Source organism: Anser cygnoides, chromosome 4, assembly GCF_040182565.1.
Source record: "Anser cygnoides isolate HZ-2024a breed goose chromosome 4, Taihu_goose_T2T_genome, whole genome shotgun sequence".
Lineage (NCBI taxonomy): Eukaryota > Metazoa > Chordata > Aves > Anseriformes > Anatidae > Anser > Anser cygnoides.
Window position 1 is genome coordinate 63,395,559 of NC_089876.1, and position 25,017 is coordinate 63,420,575.

General features: G+C 43.1%; 1 protein-coding gene across 9 annotated transcripts in view; it reads right to left on the bottom strand.

Moving 5' to 3' along the window:
* Positions 1–19,998: 19,998 nt before the first annotated feature.
* SLC20A2 (solute carrier family 20 member 2) overlaps positions 19,999–25,017 on the bottom strand; it is a 55,989-nt gene continuing 50,970 nt past the window's right edge. For all 9 annotated transcript variants that reach the window (XM_066996278.1, XM_066996277.1, XM_066996273.1 and 6 more), the window contains one exon: positions 19,999–21,463. In XM_066996278.1, coding sequence (XP_066852379.1) covers positions 21,373–21,463 — 91 coding nt within the window. In that variant the 3' untranslated portion in view covers positions 19,999–21,372. The remainder of the gene's footprint in view (positions 21,464–25,017) is intronic.

The window sequence follows — 25,017 nt, forward strand, 5'->3', positions numbered from 1 at the left end:
GTATTCATAAACTCGATTCAGAGCAGCTCAGATATGCCACAGCATGGTAGTTAAACCTTTTGTCTGAAGGAGATGTACTCACCAGCATGATATCCTTTTGAGACATGCAGGTCAGGCTACATGTGCACTTGTATTATTAAGTTGCTTTTCACTCTTAATCCATTTCCTATGCAAGCCTCCAGTCTTTGTGCCCAGCCTTCATACTCAGATTATATTTTTAAAAAATTAACATCCTATTTGAACGTATGCTTTCAAAAACAAGAGATTATCTTTTAATTTGTTTAAAGCCTCGTGCCTGCTTCTGGAATTGTATAAATAATAGAGGGGTGTAACTCTTAACTGAAATTGTTAGCTTATAGGGAAATTTGTTCCTTTGAGATATGCCAAGTGGTAGGGGCAAATATGAAGGAAAACAGAGGGTTTTCTATGACAGCAGGTAACTTTCCTTTTGTGGAAGCTTTTTAGCTAAACTGACAATCTCCCTGAACATGGAGAAGAAAACCAGTCAAAAAAAAGGTCACTTGAAAACCGTTGGAAGAACTGGGACGTTCAAAAGGTCCCTCTTCAGTCAAGAGAGACACTTAAATCGTCATGCTCTGTTACCCTGTGTTTGCCTGTCACTGCACAGCAACAGTGAGAGAGCACCCTGGTGGATACTTTTAGATAAGTATTGGTAGAAATGCTTAGTAAAAACTGGCAAAGGTAAAATACTTCTGGCTCAGCAACCTTAGTGAAGAGTGCAAACATTGAATAAACTTGCAGAGGAACCCAAAATAAACGAGAGAAAAGGGTTTTTGGTGAGAAGGGGTTGGTTGAAATATGAAGAGGGCTGTGTTCAGCTGTTCTGGAAATGAGAGCGCCACAATGTGGGCTGTCAGAATATGACAAGAAGGTCATTTGAATAGCTTGTGGTTTTTGGGGGTTGTTTTTGTTTTTTTAATGGAAGGCACAGTAATGCAATACAACCTTTAGCATTCGACATAGGCGTCTTTCCAGATGGAATTCTCCAGGATGATCAGCATTCTACACCCACAACAAAAACTTTGCACCAAGCAATGATTACAGAGATTTTTTTTATTTTACTGTTTTCTGCACTTCAGCTTTTTGAGCAACACAGACTGTTGCAGTCCTTGTGTGCATGTGATAATACCTCTGCCTTTGATAGCACCGCCATGTGCAACATTTCCTGCAGCAATATGACCACTTTGGTCAAGCTTCTGTACACAGGAGCTCAGGGCTCACTGGATTTGGAAACTGATCTAGTTTAAAAATCCTATTTCGCCTCTTCAAGCAAGCTAGTCAAGGTGTAGCATGGTGCAGGAAGTTAGTTCTAGTTTTCCATCAAATATCCTCCCAGAGGATATCTAGACAGAGGAGTCTCTGAAGGCATGCATCAAACATTTACAAATATGAGGAAAGATCAGAGATTGGCCAGACTATCCTAGATTACAGTAGGTTTACTGGAAGAGGAAATAGAGCAAACTTTAACCTTAGCATTGACCTCAAGTCTCTCACTAGGCTTAACTCTATGCCATGTGCCATGGTGAATTAGGTTCTCATCACCATTTGGGAATCAACAGAGAATTTTTTTTTTTTTAGATGAGTAGTCATCTCTAAGAATAGAGATACTTGTCTTCATGAACTACAAAAAAGCCAACACTAGACAGACCTGTGCAGTCAACGTATCAGTAAACAAGGGAATGTTGCAATCTTAAAGCTCTGTCTGATTTGATGCCATACATTTAAAATACTTCCCCTTGAAGCATCTTCAGTTGCATGCACAAAGTCTACTGTCCAGATTCTACTATCCCAGAGTGGGGGAAGAAAGAAAGAAACTAGTAATATTTCATGTATTTATAGAAGCATATTTAAATATTATTAAACAAAAATGTTAGACTTGCACAGAATCTCAAGATTAATTGATTTTCAAGTTTGTGCATGTGATGTCAGATCTCAGACTAGAATGAATAGCTAGTCAATGCATTGGAAATCAGAAAGGCTGCATGGTGACCAGGGTGTGTTTTTTCTATTTGAAATAACAGACCAAGAAAATGTGGATTGAAACACCACAGAAAGAACCATTCTTCTGGCTGGAAAAACTCAGTCCAGTTCTAAATGGCTTGTACTTTGTGCTCATGTATTTTCATCAAAGAATTTCCTTACTATTGTCAATTACACTTGACAATCTGCACTGGAAAAAGACAAGTATGTTTACCGTATAGCAAGATGACAGTGCAAATCCCCAGAGCAGTAGCACCTCCTCACAGAGTTATTCATTCTAGGTGGCTTCACAGGACTTTTAAAGCTTTCCTTAATGGTGTATTGCCTGCATTAGTTTCATGTCAGAATATTCAAAACCACCCTGTCCATCTTATTGAGGCAACAACACATCCCTTTCAGCAGAGCTTTCATTGTGCAATACATTGCACATAGTAGCAACCACAGAAATATTTCCCCTGCTGAGATCATGAGCCTTCACTACATGCTGTTCAACCATCCAATTTTCTGCTGTCTGACCAGCTCACACCCCAGGGTGTACCTGCTGAGGACCTGAGGGGAATTTGTAATGTAACTCCCAGAAAATGCCTGGTTGTCACAGATTGACATCACAGATCTGTGCACGTAGCGAGGCATTAAGATGCCGGTTTGCTGTGAAGAGTTCTTCAGAAATCATTTACAGGGACCGTTGATCTTTGCGTACTGTCATCCTGCTCCTTGCTGTCCCCTGCTATTTGTCTTGCTGTGAGTGTGGGCTTTCAAGTACAAAGTATTTTGTCTCTTTTGAGCAGGCTCAGGAGTGCTGAAACTGTTTGTTCAGAGTCCAGGGTTTTGAATTCAAGCTTGAAATGTGGGATGGGATATGAAAAAAAAAAAAAAAAAAAAAAAAAAGAGAGACCTGAGTGGAGGAAAAGGACTGTGGGATTATGACACCCCATTTCTTCTGCCAAAGAGTTGTTATAATATACCTTAGTGGTCCATAGTCTCTTGTGGAAATCTCCCCCATGCAGCATCTGGACTGCAGAGGTCGTAAGTCACAAGGTAAAGTACCAAAAGGAGCTACCCAAGGTAAATCCTAAGACTTCTATAGGAAACAAACCTTTCCGGATGGTGAACAGCACCTGGCTGGCAGCAACTCTGCTGTCCACAGAAGAGTTAGCTTGTACAGAGATACCACCACTGCCTCACACTGATGCAGGTGGACCGTAGGGCCTTCACTGTGCTATGGCACCTCTTCTTGCACTGAAATTATTAGGAGTGCTGTCTAGGCAGAGGCAGAGCTATGTGAATGCAGACTGCTTGGCACAGTTCTGCTGGGGGGAAGTTTGCTGGCAGGGTATTTCCCAGTAGAGCTTTATGGTTTATGTAAGGTTTTAATCTTGTTCCTTCCAAATAGTCTCATATCCCTTGCCTTGGTCTATCTACACTTTGTGGATGTTTTTAGCTGTTCAGAATTCCAATGTTTGTAGGTCAGGGACCTTCTTTTTTTGAACTTGCCAAATGGTTTTGTAAAAGAGCGATTTTCCTCTGCTGAATACTGATGTTGCTACTCATCTCCCTTCTGAAGCAGATCCTGGGAGTTCCACCAGCCTGACTGAGTGTCTAGGCAGCCAGGAAGCTGCCTGGCTTCCTAGCTGGTTGAATAAACAGTTATTTGGATCACTGAAAGAACCTGCTCCCCATGCAGGCCACCTGATGGACCGCAGGCTGAGCTGCTTTCTTTTCAGATCTCTTTGCTGGGGTAGAATAGCAAGTTGCTCATTTTCCCTAGGCGGCCAACACTGCTGCTGGCTGTGTCCCTCATTTGCATGAGGAAGGTTCGGGTGTTTTCTCAGCTGCTGTGCTCAGAGACCTGCCTGCTGGAGGTAGGTGATGCATTCCATTTGTTGAATCCATTCATGGAACCTTCCTCGGGCCCTGGGGCTACCCTGGAAGCCAGGTAGCCTTGCTGGTGGCCACCTAGCTGGAGGGCTTGATGCCCAAGCTGATGGTTGCCAAGGGCTTGGCTGAAGAACTTGGCTTTAATGAACTTGGTGCCTTCTTGCTGTGTGAGCTGTCTGGGCACGCCACCTTTGGGTTTCAAGGACGCATTTCTGGTTTTATTCTCTTGCATGTCATAAGGAATCACTCCAATTACTTCTGTTCTCTGTTGATCTGCTAAAATTGAAATTGCTTTGCCAAGGCAGTTCATTAAGTTCTGTACTTTTTGTATTTCACTTGTTGTACAAATAGCACTGGGGAACACTGAAAGCTGTGTTTTAGCTCTAACCTTCAATTCTGGCTGCAAATGGGGGAAAGCACCACAATGCAGGTGTCAGGTGTTTTTTCAGTTTGTGCTTGTGGCAGGACTATGTGAGCTGACCAAACAGACACAATTATTTTTTTTTAACTAGTAGCAAAGATGATACAAAGGATAATTTTACTATTTTACTTGTTTTGCTCTTTTGTGATGTAGTTTTTTAAGTGATAGTATTTGTTATTGCTCTGTATATATGATGACTAAGTAAAAAGTTGATTATAAAAAAGTGCACACTTGGTAGATATAAGTGATAAATCTGAAAGTACTTGAAGAAAATGCACTTTTCATTTATAGTTTTAGCCATAATGTTACTTTGTCTCTAATATCTCTAATTACATACTTTGATAGATAGATCTGTCCTTATAGTAAAGATAAAGGAAGCTGCTGTAACTTTGAGTTCCTAAATATCTGGATACAAATATCTACATATAGATAATAAATGTGGAGGTACACAAACAATCAGGTCTTCAGATGCGGTAAATCATGTAGCATATGATTTAAATCGAAGAGCCATCTGTTGTACATGGACATATATACCTATATCTGCTAAGTAGAGCAGAAAGGCATGTTTTTATTTTTGATATTTTCTTAGTTATTTTCTCACCTCGAATTTCAATTGACAATGTTTTGAAAATTTGAGTTCAGGGAGAGAGAAATCAGCATATGGCCACCAGCTATTTTTATAATGTGACTTTTATGACATGTACAATACATAGTAGATGATGTCATTTGGTTTGAAACTATTTTTGTATTCCCTTTTAATTGTGTTTTTTTTTTTCCTAGGTATTTTCTCTTCAGCTTCCATAACCAAGATAGAAATTAATGAAAAAGGTACAGCACTAGCACAATCGATAGCAGCCATATTTCTTCAAAGGACTTAATTTTCTGTTTTTCATGTTTCCCAAATAGCTTTTCTGCTGCACAACAGGGGAATGTGCCAAACCACTTGAAACTTAATGGTAAATGTATTTTTCAGATAATCAGAATTCCAAACAAATGCTTTTACCCATCAGATCATTCACTTCCCATGATAAATCTTTACAGCATATGTATAATCCTTCAAATTACTTTTTAGTCTCTTATGTAGGCTGAGATTTATTTTTTTTTTTATCAGGATGGGTAATTTTTTGCACTTTACACATTTCTGGGAGATATTCTTAAAATTATAGAGGAGATTCTTTCCTGCAAATCTTTTTCAGTTGATATAAAGACTATGTATTAAATCTACTCATGAGGTAGTTTCTTCATTTATGTTCAGAATCAATTAACAGTGCTGAGTGTTTATAAACAGTAATTGTTGAGGTTGCATATGAATCAAACTAAGTGATTAATTAAACATTTTAAACTAAATTGCAAATGCTCATTACTTTTTAGTATTTTTCTATATTTTACCTCTTATTTATTGCTTGGGCCATATGCTCAGCACTGACAAAGCCTCAGTTTTAATTCTGTATTCAGTTTCGGGTGAAGCATTTAAAGAACGGTACGCATTTGGAGTGAGTCAACAAGAGAGTAACAAAAATGGGATGTTATCTACAAAATAGCACACATGCAGAAGAGACTTTAGCTTACAAAAACAAGAAAAGCTGGGTGGTGGAGTGGGGGAGGAAGGTTTAGGGAATCAAAATAAATAAAACCAAGGAGGAATGTGGTAGCAGTTTTTCTTTATTTAGAAGGCTGCTATGGAGTGGAGAGAGAGTGAGTCTGTTCTTCATATAAGCTTAACGGAGGAAGAGGAAAAAATAGGGTTTGAATTCTAATGGAAAAAATAGTTTTGGAAATGACGGAAACTTTTTAAATTTATGACCTGAGCAGGTTATCGAGTCTCCATAACTGGTGGTGTTTTAAAACAATTTAATGATCAGGAGTTAGAGTAGATAACTTTTGTTCTCCTTCAGCTCAGTGATACTGTATGAAGTGTAGGAAAATTTAAAAATCGTTGTTCTCATAGTTATTGATAAAAATATGCGATACAGCAGATATTTCTAAGTCCTATAAAAAGTAGTATTGAAAGATTCCTCAGACAAAGTGATGCTTTGAAATTGCTCCTCAACAAGCTCTTACATATGAACTTTCTGTCATCAAGTTAGAACATTTCAGCATACTTTGCCATTAGGCATCCAATTTGTGAGTATTTGCCTACCTATTACTAGTGTTGGTGATTCTTTCCCTGTAGGAAAATGGCATTATACTTCTAATCAGCATTTGGAAGAATGTTCCAGTTTTGAGGCAGAAATGTGGGAGATTCACAGGTATAAAGCCATCCGAGCAGCTCCAGTTACTTAACTCCAGACTTGCCTTCTTGTTGCTATCATGAGGAATGTAATATGAAGTGTGATGACACAGAATGTAAGATGTGGCACTTCATACAGTTATGTGAAATTATCAGGAGACTGGAAATTGAGACATTGAGGGTGAATGAAATGAATGGCAATGCCAGCTTTGGTACATATCTGGCAGAATGATTTGGGACCAGTGATTCCAACAAAAGTTCAACCTTTCCTTTTTGGGCATGTTCAGATCAGCGTCTTTGATTTTTGTGTTAATACATATGTAAATGCATTCTGGTCTCCACAGCGTATCCAGTCCTTTTTCTGTAGATTTTCTAGATCGTAGATGCCCTCTTCAGAGACAATCCTGAGGGCTAATCCTAGTACAGCTGAACAATTCTTTATTCCTGACAAACAGCTAACGAAGAGGCATTTTTAACAGAATTTTGTACAGAGCTCAAAGCAACTAGAAGCAAAAATAGAACAAAATAACTGCAAAACTGAAAAGCATTCAAGGAACATAAGTTTTCCTCAAGGAAGAAGATTTTTGTGTGTGAGGCTTGCTTCGCTAGGCTTTTTCAAATTAGATAGTTTACCACTGTGTAGTGAACTTAGCAGAGAATGACAGTTCCTCATTTCAGGAACATTAGACCTTTAGAAGCCTACAATAATATTTCTGGTCCCTTTGGATTAATGAAAAAATATTCAGAATAGGAAACCTTTATCTTTTTGTTTGCACCGATCTTTTGCAAACTACAGTTGTTAAAACTTTGGAAAAAAAAATAGGTTAAGGTTGGTGCAGCAATTCCAGTTAATTCAGTGTTTCATCAACTGCTTAAAAATTAAAGGTGACACAGAAATAGCTTCAACTATTCTTAGACACTTGTTTCCCTACTTTTTCTCCAGGGTCCAACAGACGGCTCAAAACAGGTAAATCTTCATTAGTTTCTTACATTGAATAATAAGTTCATATATTTTGAATTTGCCTGCTACCTTTTGAAATCATTTTTCATTAAGAATATAATAGTATTCACATCTTCATTAGATCCATTTTTCACTTGGATTAAAATGGATGCTTGAGCCCTTTCTTTCTAATTTAAACAAATTTTGCTGTAGAGTCACTTGCAGCTATCTTTTGGGCATTTGTTAGACAAGCATAGAAAGGTGGCTACACTGTGGAGAAAAAGAAAGAAAATGTGTTTCCAAAAGCAACTGGAGCAGCCTGTTACTGGCTTCTTATAAAAGCTTGGGTGCTTTTACATTGTTGTTGTTGTGTTATACTAGTGCAAAGATAAAATGAAAATACAGTTAAAATGAGTGACTCATTGTAAATGTACATCACTTGCAATTTTAACCTAGTTTTACAGGAACTGTCTTGTAAGTGTAGCACAAATGCAGATAGTACCTCTGAGTATCTTTTCTTCACTTGCTTCCAGGCTCTCTACTTCTTTGAAAAGGTAAAATGTTGCTGATACAGGACTTCTCTTCAAAAAGATCAAATACGGAAAAGCATATTTTAGACAAGCATTGTTGAAAACCTTTGGCAAGAAAAGGTTTTAATCTTAGCCCTAGGGGTAGATTTTAATAGATTAGGATGAAATCCAACCAAAATTAGCATTTATTTTGTATGATTAAATTCTGATCACAGTTTATAAAAATATATTTGAGAGGTTATTTATGATCCTCTTAATTAAGGGATAAGGTAAAAAAGTAACCTCAGAGGGAAGACTGTATGTCCTCTTATGTCCTAAAAGGTCCTTTAAACTGGGAAATCTCCAGAGATTATAAACTGAAGCAGCAAAATCTGAGTTTTATTTAGAGTTTTTTCAATATTTCCTTTCCATTCTTTCCATTGAATGTTTTCACAGATAAAACATAATGAAAATGTATATTAGTATCTTCAGTTTCTGCCTTTCATCATTGCACCTGCAATTGCTGAATGCAGTTAGTTTATAAAGTCTTGTAAGTCAAGAGGGACTTAAAAGAACTTGAACTTTTGTACAAAGCTTAATATCTGTCTTTGACATTGTCAAGGGAAATGTCAAGTCTTTATCCATGCTTACACAAATAGGCAGTTGAAAGACTCCTTAACAATAGCATTGCTCTTATTTACTGCATATTTTATATTCTGTTATAGTTAGCAATGTCTGATTTATCTCTCTCTGGGATTCTTTCTTTCCTTTCAGCATCTAGAAGGAACATGGTCAGAATTGGTTCATACAGAATAATGCTGTATTCTGAAAATATCTTAAGGGAAATTCAGTCTGTCTTCTATTATCACTACAAGGAACAGGATCACTGTGAACAGATTTTCTTGGGTGTTCAGAACATGATAATTTCTGTGTCTCATACATGTATGTACATACCATTAGTTTATATAAAATACAGTATTTGGGGGGCAAAATTATTTCCTTGTTGTAATGTGTTATTAGCTTGAGTGCTGTGCAACTCTGAAACTACTTAATGGTATAGAGAATCTTACAGATCTCTTTAAGAGGCTTTTTCCAGATCAATTTTATTTACATGGGTACAAAAGGATATGGATCCACATATGGATGTCCAGCAGAGGTGATATTTGACATATCAGCTGTTGACCACATATGATGGAAAACATTGTATTCCGTATGCTGTGATATCTCAGTTGCTCAGGAGTAACAAAAACATAACTTTTCCCACACTGTTCTACCCTCTACATCATTTTCCATATGACAATCTTAGTGTCCATCCTCCAATAAACGAATTCTGATGCTGAGAGTATATACCTTCATAGAAATAAAGGAAAAAAGTTATAACTTCAACTATTCAATACTGGCCAAATACCAATAGAGTATTGTTACAATTTTTTTTTTTTTTTAAATGCTTACAGATGCATTGAGGGTTTCCCTGGATAAGCATTCACTAGGCAATACTGACTGAGGTGGTCTCTTTAATAGGGATACTCCATGCCTCTCTCTGTGGGCTCATTAATTTACCTGTTTTGAGTCTGTCGTGCCAGCTATACTCTATCACTGCACAGCCCCTGGCCCTTCTCCAGCTTTTCCTCCTTCTCAGCTGTTCATCTGTCAACACGGAGGGTGGATAGCACTGCCCGATAAACCAGTACTCAGACTGATGGTGGATGCAAACAAGAAACAAATAACCAGAAGTTCTTGGCCTTCGAAACAAGTGAATGTTGTCTGCTGAGGTTATCAGGTCCCCAGTAACATTCTTCTGTTCTCCATCCTTTTCCACTCTGCTCCACAGAAGCCAGTAGCTCTGGACTAAGGCTTACAGTTTTGGACAGCAATACATTTGCTATGTATGCCCTACTTTTTGAGGTGTTTCTATATAACTAAATTCTTACTGCATGACAGCTTTTTGCCTCCAGTTTGTACATAAGCAACATTCTTACATATCCTTAAGCACTGTTTAGAGCAGGTGTACTTTCACATTGGACTGCTGTCAAATGGTAAATACGATTTGAACCAAACATGATATTGCCTGCTTTCCTTTAGTGATGTTACATGTTTTTATCTGTCTGCCACAGCTCATATAAATGAAGGGAGCGTATAGACAAACCTTAGACAAAACCTGAAGTGTATTCAGGAGACATAACGATAAGAACATGCTGGTCTGAACATCCCAAGGATAGTCAAAGTTTTGGAAAGCTACCATAACGCTCCTGGAGGAGAAGAAAGGGAGAGTGAACAAGTGGGAAAAAACACCTTCCCCTGACCCTACCTCAGACACTATTAACAATTACACCTTTCACACTTTTTCTTCAGGGAGCCAATCTACAGAGGGGTCAGGGGGAAATGTCCAACAATAGTTTCTTTCTTTAAGGTTATCTCCTTGAAGCTATAACTTCTGGTAATCTAAAGGCTTTTGACTTGCATATTGTGAAAACAGCATTTCTTTTATGAACTGCATATTCTCACAATTTCTACTTAGTCAAAGTAACAATAATGCCACCAGTATCTATCCAAATCTGTTTCTACTTACCACAAGGCATAATTTGAGTTCACATTAAGGCACCTTTTTGCACAGTCTGTTGTTCAGTCCTAACAAATACTTAAGAACATTCTTCAAAGCCAGGCTTACCTGTAAGCACTTGAGCTTCTGAGTTGTTTTCTTTTTTAATGGTTATTATTTTATTTTATTAAGGTCTGGAAAGGGAACTTAGAATCCATGTAAGTAATTTCACTGAAAAAGACAAGGTGAAGGAAGTCCTCAAACTCCTCAACATTAAACAACCGTAGAACCCAGGAACTCTTACCTGCTTGCTTCTGAACTTGAGTCACTTCCAAACTACTTCACAGTGAGGTCATACCACCAGGGTTTTACTGTACTGAGAAGGCACCACCAACATAGCTAGCTCATAGAGTCACTAAAACTATTTCACAGCGATGGTAGAAAACATGAAGAAAAAGCAGCCAACTGGGGAACACTGAGTCCATTTCACCATGATAGAAAAGCACCCTAAATGACCTGAGCCTCAAACTCCCCTGGGGAGTTAATTCCCCACAAGTCCTCATGCTTCCTATATAGCAAAGGTCAAATGATCCACACCTGGCAGATTTCACTTAACAAGGGTGGAGCCAAGAGACCTTGTGGAATAGGCTCACCTACCTGGCTTCAGTCTTTTAAGGTCAATTGCTCCTTATCACTAATAACCTGACAAGGGGCTTAATGGTTAGAGTTGACCTAGTGAATTAACTACAACAGGTGCACAAGGGTCATATTTCTGTTAGTTATACTGTGAGGAAAATTAGTACAGAGCCTGTTAAAATAAATAAATAAATAGATAAAAGATAAAAGAAAATGACCTTAAAGGCAAAATTGCTATCATAGATTTTCATCTGTCTAGTCACAACAGATAAAGAATATAGCAATCAGAATTACTTTTCTTGACATTAATGTTATTTAAATTTGCTTTTCTGAGATCTTTATGTAGGACTTTTCAAAATCTGGCCCCATGACCCCTGACTACACTATTTACTTTGGCTGCGTATAAATTATCACGTATAAATGCCAGGATCCCGATCCTCACTCACTATTCAGGTCAAGGACTGGGCTGAAGGTTTGGGCTTTAATTTGGTTACATGCCTACATTGCTGTTTCCTGGCAGGTCGTGGGAAGAAGATTGGCTGGCTTGGGGGAGCTTATGTACATGTGGCTTTCAGGCTGCAGCCAAAGCGTTCTTCTAGATCTGGAAGTTTGAAGAGGGTTGCAGTCTCCAAGCTCAGATACAACCACATATTAGTCTGGCGCAACTGATTTTTGTGTTCCTTGCACTAGCTGTTCGTTCACCTCCTCTTCAGAGACAAGGACATGTGTCTCTTTCGTGCTCCTTTGTTAGTAAACAAACCAGGACAGATTAAAGCCTATTTCTTCAAGTCAGTAAGATACTGGGCTACAAAGATGGTGAAGAGCCTAGAGGGGAAGACGTATGAGGAGCGGCTGAGGTCACTTGGCCTGTTCAGCCTGGAAAAGAGGAGGCTGAGGGGAGACCTCATCGCGGTCTACAGCATCCTCACGAGGGTGTGGTGGTGTTACTCGGGTGGGCGGCCGAGCTCCACCACAACTGCTCTCTCACTCCCCCTCCTCAAAGAGGAACGGGGAGAAAATACGATGAAAAGGGCTCAAGGGTTGAGATAAGGACAGTGAGATCGCGCAGTAATTATTGTGACGGGCAAAACAGACTCAGCATAGGGAGATAGAAAGATTTATTGCTAATTACTAACAAGCTAGAGAAGTGAGAAACAAAGGAAAGAAACCAAAAGCACCTTCCCCCCATCCGCCCTCTTCCACCTCCTCCCCCCGAGCGGTGCAGGGGAACGGGGGAGTGGGGGTTATGGTCAGTCTATAGCGCTGCTTCTCCACCGCTCCTTCTCGGTCACTCTCGTCCCCTGTGCTGTGGGGTCCCTCCCACGGGATGCAGTCCTTGCTGAACTGATCCGGTGTGGGCTTCCCACAGGCAGCAGCTCTTCAAGAACTGCTCCAGATATGGGTCCGTACCACGGGGTCCATCCCTCAGGAGCAAACTGCTCCAACCTGGGTCCCCCACGGGCAGCAGCTCCTGCCCGGTCACCTGCTCCTGCGTGGTCTCCTCTCCACGGGCTACAGGTCGGGCCCGGAATCTGCTCTGGCAGGGGTCTTCCACAGGCCGCAGCCTCTGTCAGTACAGGTCCACCTGCTCCACCTTGGTCTCCTCCACAGGCTGCAGCGTGGAACCCTGCTCCACTGTGGTACTCCATGGGCTGCAGGGGGACAGCCTGCTTCACCATGGTCCTCACCACAGGCCGCAGGGGACTTCTGCTCCAGCTCCTGGAGCACCTCTACCCCTCCTCCTTCACTGACCTTGGTGCCTGCAAGGCTGTTCCTCACTCCTCTCATTCTCCCAGCTGCTGTGTGGCGCAGCGTTTTTTTTTTCCCTGTCTTAAATATGCTCTCACAGAGGCGCAAAACAACATCACTTATTGGCTCGGCTCTGGACAGCAGTGGGGCCCTTACCTAACATGGGGCAGCTTCTAGATTCTTCTAGAAGCCACCCCTATGGCCCCCTGCTACCAAAACCTTGCCACGTAAACCCACTACAGAGGGGGAGTGGAGGGGCAGGCGCCGGTCTGGTCTCTTTAGTTACCAGTGATAGGACCCGCAGGAATGGCGTCAAGCTGAGGCAGGGGAGGTTTAGGCTAGACATCAGGAAAAGTTCTTCACTGAGAGGGTGGTCGCACACTGGAACAGGCTCCCCAGGGAAGTAGTCACTGCACCAAGCCTGTCGGAGTTTAAGAAGCATTTGGACTGTGCACTTAGTCACATGGTCTGAATTTTTGGGTAGACCTGTGCGGTGCCAGGATTTGGACTCAATGATCCTTACGGGACCATTCCAACTCGGGATATTCTATGATTCTATACCCGCCTTTGGTATCAGTGAGAATGCAGGCCCTCACAACTGAAGTTTCTTCTGGATGGTGTTTCTTCTGAATAGGATAATTTCATTTCCCTTTTGAAGGCTTACAAGGATGTAGTAACAAAAGCAAAGGCATAAAACAGCACCTGAGGCATAGGCTACTTTTCAGCCTGCAGCAGACTATAGGTATGATATTATCATTTCAGACAAATATGATCTACGTGATGTAAAGTGTTCTGGCATGCTTACAATCTGCCAAAGGCCAGAAAATGGGACCTTCATTTTAAGGCTGTATGGAAAAGTAAACCAAAACAACAACAACGGAGAAGGAACTTTTCCTTCACCTAAATTTTATTATTATTTTGCAACTCCTTCAGCTGTCTGCAAGGAATTCCCCCCCCCCCCCCCAAAAAAAAAGAAAAAAAGACATTGTGGCATAGAGGTATAATTTCAGTTCACACCAGAAGACATTCTTCTCACTGAAGTACAGTTAAGCCCCACAAAGTGCCAAAAAAACTGCCAAAAGGTAATGTATTTACAAGTTAGTTTTACATGTTGGCATTATTTAATTGTCTGGTCTTGCATTCAGGGCTCGATCTATCTGGGGGGGAACATGTAATGCCATGCAAGGTTGTTTGGTTGCATGACTGACAACATGATTTTAAAATTTTGAGCTGTTTGTATAGAAGCAAAATACAGAATAGTACACTATCCCCAAGGGAAACATAGATACTACCTGTTGCTTCTCAGGTTTAAAGTTAAAGGTGTAAGCATCTGTTAAGGTGTAAGAAAAAGTGTAATCGGCTGTTTGAGCACAATTCTTACGTATACATGAACATTTTCCTCTCCGATTTCCAACTTGGAGGGCAACATTTTTCATCATACTCTTAGAGCAGGATTCTGATTCTAACACTGGTTCCTAGTGCAAATTTCCAGAGAAGAGAGAAGCAAACCAGTCCTGACTGCTTTCAATGAGGTGGAGATGGCAAACAAATGTAAATGAAGAAAATAAACCTGTAGGAATGTTTTCAGATAATTGTCATTGTCCAAAAGCTTTGAATTGGTTGAAACCTTGAAAGTTAATTCATGTAAACTCAGGTTGCATCACTGAATTTGAAGTAGTAAGATAGACTTACACCATTGCAGAGCCTCAGTCACAGTTTAAATCGGCACTGCCTCGAACTTCACAAGAATGAAAGAGAAAAGCACATCTTTCTACCTTGTCAGCTACTGGCAGACCTAGAGAAAGTAAAAACAAAAGTTGTTAAAATTAAAAAGAAAGGTTTTTTTAGGACGTTTCACCAAATAGGTAATACTGAGTAGTAACCAGACAACAAATGAAAGGGAAGATGAAATAGTAGAAGGTACTTGCATGGCCTTAATTTACATGGCAATCGACAACAACCACAATCTGCAGTGATTTATAAGTGCCTTACACCATTCACCCTTGAGACAGAAAAATGGGATTCCCATATCATGTAAGGGGAGTGCATTCTGTCTCAAAATATGAGAGTCTGGGGTACGCGACTGAGTACTGAAAATCATAAGACTAGGCAGCACCGAAGTCAACTGAGAAGGGAGGAGGGGTCTCTCTGGATGTTCACGTAATAGAACGGAAACTCAGATTTTAGCCCTAGGCAAGTATTTTTACGGACAGGCTGGGAACTGATTCTTTTCAAGCCAGGGACCATTTCAGCATCCTCAAAGCTAAAGAAACAATTGACTGCTCTGTCGAATCGTGTGCCTGGTGAAAAAATTCTGGGGACCAGATCTGGGGACCGAGGACTGCCCACTGCAATTTGGAGCAGCAAGTTTCTCACCAAACCCCTTTTTCCCCCATTGTTTTTATTTGCAACTCACCTACCCATTCCTCTAGTGTCGATGTAGATTTTCCATCCTTTTTTCTCATGTCCTCTCCATGGTCACGTTGGTCAAACCACAGGATGGCACGGGCTTTGTACCCAGTCTGTCATCTTCCTTGCACAGAAGGACACTTACCCCTGATACCTCAGACACTGGTTTGTACAGGTGGGGAGGAAGATAAATTCTCTAAGTTGGTGGCTTCTTTATGCTGCTATTTGTCTTACCACCCATTCACCTAGGTAATCAGTGGTTTTGTGCCCTGATGCTGATTTCTTGTGCTCTCTGAGGCAGACCACCTAGGATCATATTGTTAACATACATACTTAGGGGCAGATAGCTAGTGGTTTTACTGAGGGTGAGTGCCCTAACAGCTCCTACCATATGATCTCTGCCTTGTATGTGGTTAAGTTACCTGGTGCTACAAAGCACTTGGTTTCAAGGCAGCAACTCTGTTTAAAAAACAACAACAACCAAACTGCAGTTGTGGAAGGAAGCAAGTGATTTTGTTTGTTTGTTTGTTTTCCCTCCTTGCATTCACCCCTCTCTCACAGTTTCCACACCTGGAAGCTGATAATAGCACAGCATATTTTTGTGGATGTTAAAAATACTCTTTTGCTTAGGAAAAATAATATCCTTCTGAAAACTGCAATTGGTTTAAAAAGAGATGCAATATGCACATAAGATCCTTCAGCTCCATGTTACAGCCCTAGACAAAATGTTTTTATCAACCATGCCGTGCTAAAATAGCATCACTACTCAGTAACATAGCATCAAGAACTAAAGTCAGATAATACTTCTAGTTGTCTTGATAAAATAACCAAAGCTTGCTTGTGTCAATCAGTATGAAAATATAATTCAACTCAGCACAACAGAAATCATTTCTTCTCCCAGGATCTAAGATCATCAAATATCACACAACCAGCTTAATTAGATTCTGATCTTTGTACAGCTTCACCTTTAAACTCCAGGAAAAAAAAAAAAAAAGAAAGAAAGAAAAAAAAAAACACAGTTCATATGTTTGTTTCTTATAATTCTTATATAATTCTTATCTGCTCTGCTTTGGTGCTTAGAGAGCTTCATAGCGGCAGTAAAATCATAGTCGAATTCAGACTTTCTTTCTTGAACCAGGAGATGGAAGCAGTGCTCCACCGGACTATCTCAGTATCCCTAAAGCAAGCTACACACAAGAACACAAAACCAGAGGTCTTCAAACCTTCCAAATCACCTTTCAAATCACCCATCAAGTGCCTTCCCTAGAGCACATAAGCAGAAAAAGACCTTCATTCAAACAGCATTCTATTCTCCAAAAACATATAGCTATCCAAATCCTTTTCAGCATCAGTGGCTTCTCTTAAAGCCCCTGCTCTGCCATCGTGCAGTCCCGGGACAGCCACGTCCCCACATTGGGGCTAGGAGCTCTCACAAAGCAACCCAACTCCCTCTACCTCTAACAGACAACACAGAAGCCCCAATAGTGTCCTATACTTTTGTGTTGCTCTGTCCAATGCATTTCCCAGGTATGTTTGTTTTTGGACTTTCCCCCACACATGGCCCTGCAAGGTACTTTAAGCCACACACCCCAGAACAGGTCTTTGGGCAGGCCCTTACCCTAAGGGTGCAGATCTTTATCCAGTCATCAGAGCACAGCATACTTTGGAGTCAGGTACTTTGGTACATCAGCATTCCCGTCTCGGCTTGGAGATGAAAAGGACAGCTTGTGCATCCCCAAGCCTTGTGCCCTTTGAAGCCCATTAGGGCAGAGCTCCGGGGGAGGGTGGGGAGTGGGGTGGGAGGGGCGGGCAGGTGAGGACTGGCAAAAACACCCTGAAGGTGAAAAGTGGCTGCAGCAGCAGGGAGCAGGACCACTTACTTCGGTCATCCCTCCCACGGAGAGATCCAGAGACTCCAGGATATCTATGCACTGGGTCTGAAGGTCTCTTTCTCCTTGGACATCTACTGCCTGCAAGACAGCGTTGGGAAACCCCCCATTACTCTCAGCTCCCGCCTCAGGAGGCTCTGTGGAGGATGAGGACAGCCAGGCCCCACTCAGGGGCCAGGTCCCAGCCCCAGGGAAGTGCTGGGCAGCTTGGGCACCAACTCAGGTTGGGGAAGGAAAGACTCACCATGGCTGATGCCACTGCCTGACTACAGCTCCACACACAACTCGAATACCACACCCCAGCATGAACAGGCATGCGCTGGGTGCTGTGTCCCCATGGACTGGACCACAAGACAGCAGGTTTTGTGATCTGCTGGGGTTTGCATTGGCCTTTCCGCACATTACCAGCCACCCTGGCTGTCCCTGAGGAGCTGTGACCTGCAGCCAACATAGCCATGCTTTGCGCTGTGACCACGGTCAGCATGGCTAGGAAGTGTGGCAGACAGTGCTTGCTGTGGAGCTGGGGAGGCTGGAGGAGAGGAGGGGAACTCCCAGTAGTACTTTCTTGGCAGTGGCTTCACGTGGTGGAAATCATGGAGTGAATCACAGAGGCTGTAATGTATATATTTTTAAACTGCTGTAACCCATGTCTAGAACTGGATGCTGTAAGGCAGTCCTATAGCAGGAACTGTTTGCACTGATGGAGGATGAACCTCACCAGGAGCTGTGCCTCACAAGTGCTGCTATGACCTGACTTGAGCTGGCTTTGGTGCCCTGTAACCATGCTCCTCTCCTGTCCCAAGCAGCCACTGTTGCAAAGAGGGCTTGAGCCAGGGACTCAGTGAGCTCGGTGGCCAGTTTGTGGACATTGTGCTGTATTGGGTTTATATGGCAACATGAGCTCAGAGAACAAGCCCTGCAGACCCCAAGGAGGGCAGGAGGTGCTCCAGGCACAGAGCAGAAGTTCCTCTGCGGCTCATGGAGAGGCCCCTGGCGGAGCAGGCTGTCCCCCTGCAGCCCATGGGTCCCACACGGAGCAGATCTCCACGCTGCAGCCCGTGGAGGAGCCCCCGGTGGAGCAGGTGGATGTGGCCTGGAGGAGGCTGCGGCCCATGGAGAGCCCCCGCAGGAGCAGGCCCCGGGCCGGAGCTGCAGCCCGTGGAGAGGAGCCCACGCAGGAGCAGGGGGTCTGGGGGGAGCTGCCACCCATGGGGGACCCGTGCTGGAGCAATTTGCTCCTGACGGATGGACCCTGTGGTACAGAGCCGTGTGGGAGCAGTTCTTAAAGAGCTGCTGCCTGCGGGCAGCCCCCGCAGGCTCAGTTCGGGAAGAACAGCATCCCGTGGGAGGGACCCAAGTGGAGCAGGGGCAGAGAGTGACCATGAAGGAGTGGTGCAGACAAAGCGGCAGGGGTTGACCACAGTCCCCATTCCCCGGTTCCCCTGTGCCACTCAAGGGGAGGAGGTAGAAGAGGGTGGTTGGGAGAGGAAGGTGGTTTTAGTTTGCTTTTAGTTTCTCACTGCTCTAGTCTGCCAGTGATAGGCAATAAATTACAGTAATCTCCCTGTGCTGAGTCAGTTTTGCCTGTCATGATAATTGTTGAGTGATCTCCCCATCCTTATCTCAACACTTGAGCTCTCTTCATCATATTTTCTCACCTTTTTCTTTGAGGAGGGGGAGTGAGCAGTTGAGGTGGAGTTCAGCTGCCCAGCAGGGTAAAACCACCACATGCAGGGCTGGCACAGACTAGAGGAATGATATCTGTGTATTAACCGAGGGGTGGTGGTCACTGAGGATGCATGGGGTGGTGCGGAACCTATGCAGGCTGTGAACAGTGTTGAGTTGGGTGCCAAGTGCTGGGCTGCAGGGAATTCACTTCCATTTCCAGCACTTGAAAATGCAGGACCTGGCCCCATCTCCAGGCCCTGAAAATGCCAGACTTGGTCCTGCCACTGCTCCCTGAGCCCAGCACCGGCCCCGCCCCAGAGCCCCAGCACTGCCTGGCTCAGCTGCTGCTGCTGGGCCCAAACCCCTATGGTCCTGAAGGCTGATACCTCCTTGTTACCAGCACAGGGCTGCTGCCCGCAGACTGAGCGAGGGCCCAAACAGTGCCCGTGAAGGGACAAAGCTGTGAAGCCATGGCATGTGGGGTGGCACCTGGGGTGCTGCAGAGTCCTAATGTGATTCCTGGCACCTCAGCTGGGCTGCAGGAGCTTCCTCCTCTTCCCTGCACACTGAGGATGAGGTCGGGGGGATCAGGATGAAAACAGGCTGCTCCCAACCCAGCCCCATCCCCAGCACACATGGCAGCCATCACCCGAAATGCGTCTGGCTGGATAGACCACAGTAGGTGATCAACGTATATGGGGGCATCAGCTGTGGAACGGGGCTGCACTTTTGACCCTGGGATCCTGTTCTGATTTTCGAGCTGTGTACATTGTGGTTTTTATACATTGTGATAGACTAAAATGCTGAAATTGTTTCTTCCTCCCCTCCAGCATGTTATACTTGCATGTCTCCTCTTTTAACTTCTCCAGTGCTGCTCGTAAGCAACTCCCCAACAGCCAGCACAACCCCACTTCTTCCCTTTCCTTTCTTCAGCTTTCTAGGACTTTCTTTACACTTTTCAAATTCATTACAAATATCCCTGGCAACAATGCAGTGTTCTTGTGGTTGGCAACATGGACACCACCTTGGAGATGGCACGGGCCAGGGAGCTTTTCCTGCTTCAGTGCTCTTTCCCATCACAGCTGATGTGGTTGAATAACACTTGAAAAAACTGAGAGGCAAACAGTGATCGGGGCTGTTTATCTTTTTATTATAAATTTAGTATGAATGACCAATGGAAAAGTCACAATGGAGTACCAAGACCGTTTATCAAAATTTTAGCAGCATTTAAACAGTAATAGATTCCCAAACCTCCTCCAGACACGCCTTGCCCTTCACCTCCCACCCACTGAACAGTAACCTTCACTAAAATGTGCTTTCCGAAGCCGTGCAGGGATTTAGCTCGCCATCTCCCGTGTCAGTCCCCTGAGCTGCTGTGAAAAATCGCATCCTGAGCGCTGGCTACCAGCAGCTGAAACCCCCAGCCACGAAAGCAGGGCTGGGCTGGTTTCCTGCCCCAGGCAGCCCCATTCCTGGTGGATCACGAGGTGGAGATGGAGGAGACCGATGGTCCGTGCTGGTGCCAAGACTGATGGCAGGTCAACGGGGCCGGGGCTTGTGGGGAAAGGAAGGAGGTGAGCAGTGAGACACTTCACAAAATGAAGTCTGTGTACTGCCAGCTAACATGGACGACAGTGTTCTGCCTACTAAGCAACAAGAATGAGTAGAACTAGCTTTCTAATGTGCTTTTTGCTTTTTTGTTTCATTTTTAGTTACATTAAGACATGAAGAGTACAATCCCAGCCTGGCTGCTGGTAGCTCAGTGAAAATAACATTAAATTAGAGGTGGGGAAACACAACACACACCCACACATGTAGACAACAATGTAATATTGGCAAGCTATTCCCCTGCTTCTTTGGTACTTCCTAAACTTTCTTATCCAAAATATATGAGGGAAATGCACCATTTAAGAGTTACTGTTTGTAAGTATTTACAAAGCCAGAACCGTTACGCTATGATACACAAAGATCAATATGATATGAACAGTTATCTTATGAAAAGCACTTATGCACATTTTGTTCCAGTATCTTAATAGCTTTAAAAAAAGTCATGTTATGCAGCCCTGTACCTCGCTTCTTCTGATATCAAATGGACAAGAAACATTTCCTAATCCATACTCTTCTTCAAAAGATTAAAAAATTGCCACCAAAATGATACACTATGTACAAATTTTACTAAATATTAAATTCTAGGCAATTATTTTCACCCCACTAATAATATAACTTAGGTATTGTTACCTACTATATGCATATATATTTCTTTAATATATAAGAAATGGCACCACATCACCATGTCACCAATATGACACATTGTTATGTACAGTAGATAAGAAGTTAGATATGGAAGATGGAACCTCTCTGACAGGTCCTTTCAAGGGAACGCTTCTCCCCTCGGTACTAGCTTGGCCACTTCCCCTTTTCCCAGCTCTTCAGACGTAAGGCAGGATACCGTACACCAGCAGCGCCATCACCCCGGCGCTGAACAAGCCAGCCACTGGGACAGTCACAAACCAGGCCAAGAAGATGTTGCGGAAGAGGCGCCAGTCGACGGCTTTCTTGGAGCGGATCCAGCCAACGGCCACCACGGAGCCCACCTTGGGAGCACGGGAGGGAGAGAGGAAGACAAATGTGAGGGGTACATCCCAGCGCCCCCAGCATGCCCGCACTTGCACCAATGCCAGTCAGCTGATACCAGGCGATGCTTGAAACTGGGGCACTGAGATAAAGGAGCCTCTGGTGACGATAAGCGCCTCTAGTCAAGCCCATCACTCTGTGCCCTGCGAGGAAACCCAGCCTTTCTGGACCTACCAGCAAGCAAAGCATCCAGAGCCAACATCCTCCCTGCATAAGAATACATCGGCCTGATGCTAGGGGGCATGCAACCTACACCGAGAAGTCTGGCTTCAAGTGGGGAATGGGTTAACCACCAAAATATCCAGCACTGCTACCAGGGCAGCTGGGGAGATCGGTATTTTCGATGATAAAACACACTGCAGTACGGGCAAAGCTATTTTCCCTCAAATGTGTTTTCAGTTCGTGAACTCGGATGTGAAACCAAGCATATTATTTTTTAGGAAAGAAATGTGCTGAGAAAAATGCCTCCAATGCAAAGTGATGCAAAAATATGGTAAAAACTTCAGAAATGCTTTCCCTTCTGCCCTGGAAGTGGCATTCTGCCATTAACAAACCTATGTATATCCATGCAGCTCTATTCAAAGCAGATGGTAAAGCAGCAAGAAACATGGAATGAATATTCAGTTTTGAACGAAATGAAACTCCAAGACACGGCTGGGCTTCTGTTCCCTTTCTGCAGCCTGAAATGCCATCCCTGCCTCCTCTTCCCTGCTCATTTTCTTAATGGGAGTATCAGTCCCTGCCTATAGATTACCAAGGGACTGATGTGCAGAGCTAGGGAAGTGATAAATGCCGGAGTGTGAGATAGGACAGGGACATCCAATCCATCTTTTGTTAATATCTATATAACTTCTTACTACTGCCTAACATTTCTTTTTAGAGATTAGAGTTCTTTGTTGAGGACCTTATCACTCACACGAAGTCAAATGCTCCTGTGATAGAACAAGAGAAAAATGACCTTGATATTTTAGGACTGGAAAGGCCTTGGCTTAAAGAAAGTGTGAGATGTCATTACGGAGGAGCAGACCCAATGCTTTGAAGGTCAGCTTCAAGACTGTGCCAAAGGACTAGTGTGAAATTCCCTGAAATATCATGCCTTACAGGAGGTGCAAATCTAAGGGAGTAAAACTAACATTTTTGGTTTGATTTGTTTATTGTTTTGTCTATAAGTTATAAAACTTGATCCAATAAGGAAATGTGCTAAATAATATTTAATCTGAATACACCGTGACTGGACAACGTGTTAGGCTGTGCCTAGCAGGTAGAGTGTGATGCCTGTGCCTTGTGGGAATCTCAAGAAAAAGCAGCACCTTGCCCAACTGAAAGGAACTCCCCACTTTTTGAGTATCTCAAAGCGTTAATCCAAGGAAACTGTTTTTTCCAGCAGCTTGGCTGTTAGGCTCTGCTTTATATTTTGCACGTTTTTAGCACCAGGCTGGCATGCTGCAACAAGGAGCATTGCTTTTTGAGCAAGCCTGCAGTCTACGTACGGTAATCTCTGAGTCCTTCCTGAAATTTAAAAGGTATCAGCAATGGCGGCATTGGTAATCTGTTTTAAACATCATTAAAGTTTAGTTGATTAATAGTGATTCGGATGGACTAAAGGTTAGGAGAGTAGCTAAAACTTCAGTGTATGGCAACTACACCGGCTGTGGAATTTCAGATGACATCTACTTCAAGATTGGTTTGAATGAAACCAGTGCAGTTTGCCTTCAGTATGCTCTGCTTAGAGCAGAACGACAGGAATTACAGAAATGCATTCGGCTCCCTTATTCCTGTGCAATGATGCATCAAAATCATACTCAGACTATTTTAATTCCGTAATAGCAACACAGAGAATATTTACAACCCCCCCAAACAGTAAGAGCAAAACAGAGCTGACAGTATGACCTTGGCAAAGTTGCTTTTGCACACAAATAACCCTAACTCCTGCACTCTATCTCAGTATGTGAACACATTGACTCCCTTACAGCTGAGAAATGTCTGTTTCTAGATCTCACACTTCGTAATAAACAACAGGCACTGTGCATAAGCTTCAGCACTGACCACTTGCCTACCTGGGAAGCAGATGGGGTAGGTGTGCATTCACAGCACACCAGCTTTTCCATGCTAAATCTCAAGAGAGGCTGAACAGCCAAAACAATATTTCTGCTGATTTTTAAAAAAGGCATTTCTGTCTCAATGGCAACTGCTTCTCTGATGTGTCTGCAGCAATCTCTGCAGTGAAAGACATTTCCCCATGGAATGAATGACAGTTAATTGTTCCTTTCTGCCTTCCCTGGGCCCTTGAAGGAAACAATGAACACATCTATTATAAGTGCTTGCTTTATCTTTTGTTGACCAATTGGTCTCTCAACTCCAGACCTTGTTTTGCTGAAACATGGAGTCGGGTGTAATAACGTGACATCCTGGAACAGCCTAATCCTATTGAGAGGTGGATCTTCCCATTAAGAACATCCCATCTAATTATACATGGCAAACTGCAGGTAGCAGGCACAGCCTAACTGCATTAACTGCTTTTATGGAAGTGATTTTCAAAGAGTTATTGTGCCCTGCCCTTCAAAAAGACCAAGCCTTTAACTGTGTGGAGTCAATGAATACATTCTAATGCAGCCCTCTCATTAGCTGATGGCTTCCAAGAAATTTCCCTTTTACATTCAAAGTCAGTCTATTTGTCTGCACCAAAGTGTATTTTCTCTTTTCTAACAGCTGACAAAATGCTCCAGGCACACATGGCGGATAATCAAAGCTGCATTATTCTCCCTGGCAAATTCTTCTTCTCGTTGGGCATTTGACTTACAGTCAGCTGAAAGGGAGGTGTTTTAGGGGTAGCATTTTCACAAGTGGCTCATGTTGTTATTATTTCTTCCCCTGCTCAAATCAGAGGAACCAGAGTTAGGCCAATACTGGGAAATGTGAACAGCCTTTCAGAACAGCCCAGGCTTGGCTACTGCTCAAAGGACTCTACAGCAGAAAGAAAGAAATGATTTTGCAACTGGGGAGCTTTCTGAAGAAATGGTTTTCACTAGAAAAGGCCAATTGAACTAACTCTGGGTGTTCTGCAGGATGTGTGCATTTCAAGACTCTTTCAATGTCACAGGCGAGCCTGCCTGGCTTCTCGCCACCTGCCTGCCACGCTGCGGGGCAGTGAGCCCCAAAATCCTGCACTAGCAGAGCTGGGATAGCTCAGAGGCCCCCAGAGTGCAGCAGCAAATCCCACAGGATCTGACCCTGCTAGGGCTTGCTGGTGCGTCCTGAAGCAGAGGGCCTTGCAGCTCTGATTTCAGGGGGTCCTCCCCATACCCTGCCAGAAGGTGAGGCATACAGCCAGCTCTGAGTGCCCAAGAGTGCAAGCAAAGGGAAGAGAGAAGGAATATTTGACATAGAAATTTGCTGGGGAACCAAATTCCAAATGCCCACTGTGTTCTTCTGGCATTGCAAATGTCCAAGCAGTCTGTGTTGCCTACAAGCCCTACACGTTTTCTCCTGCTGCATATGACACAATTAAATTCTG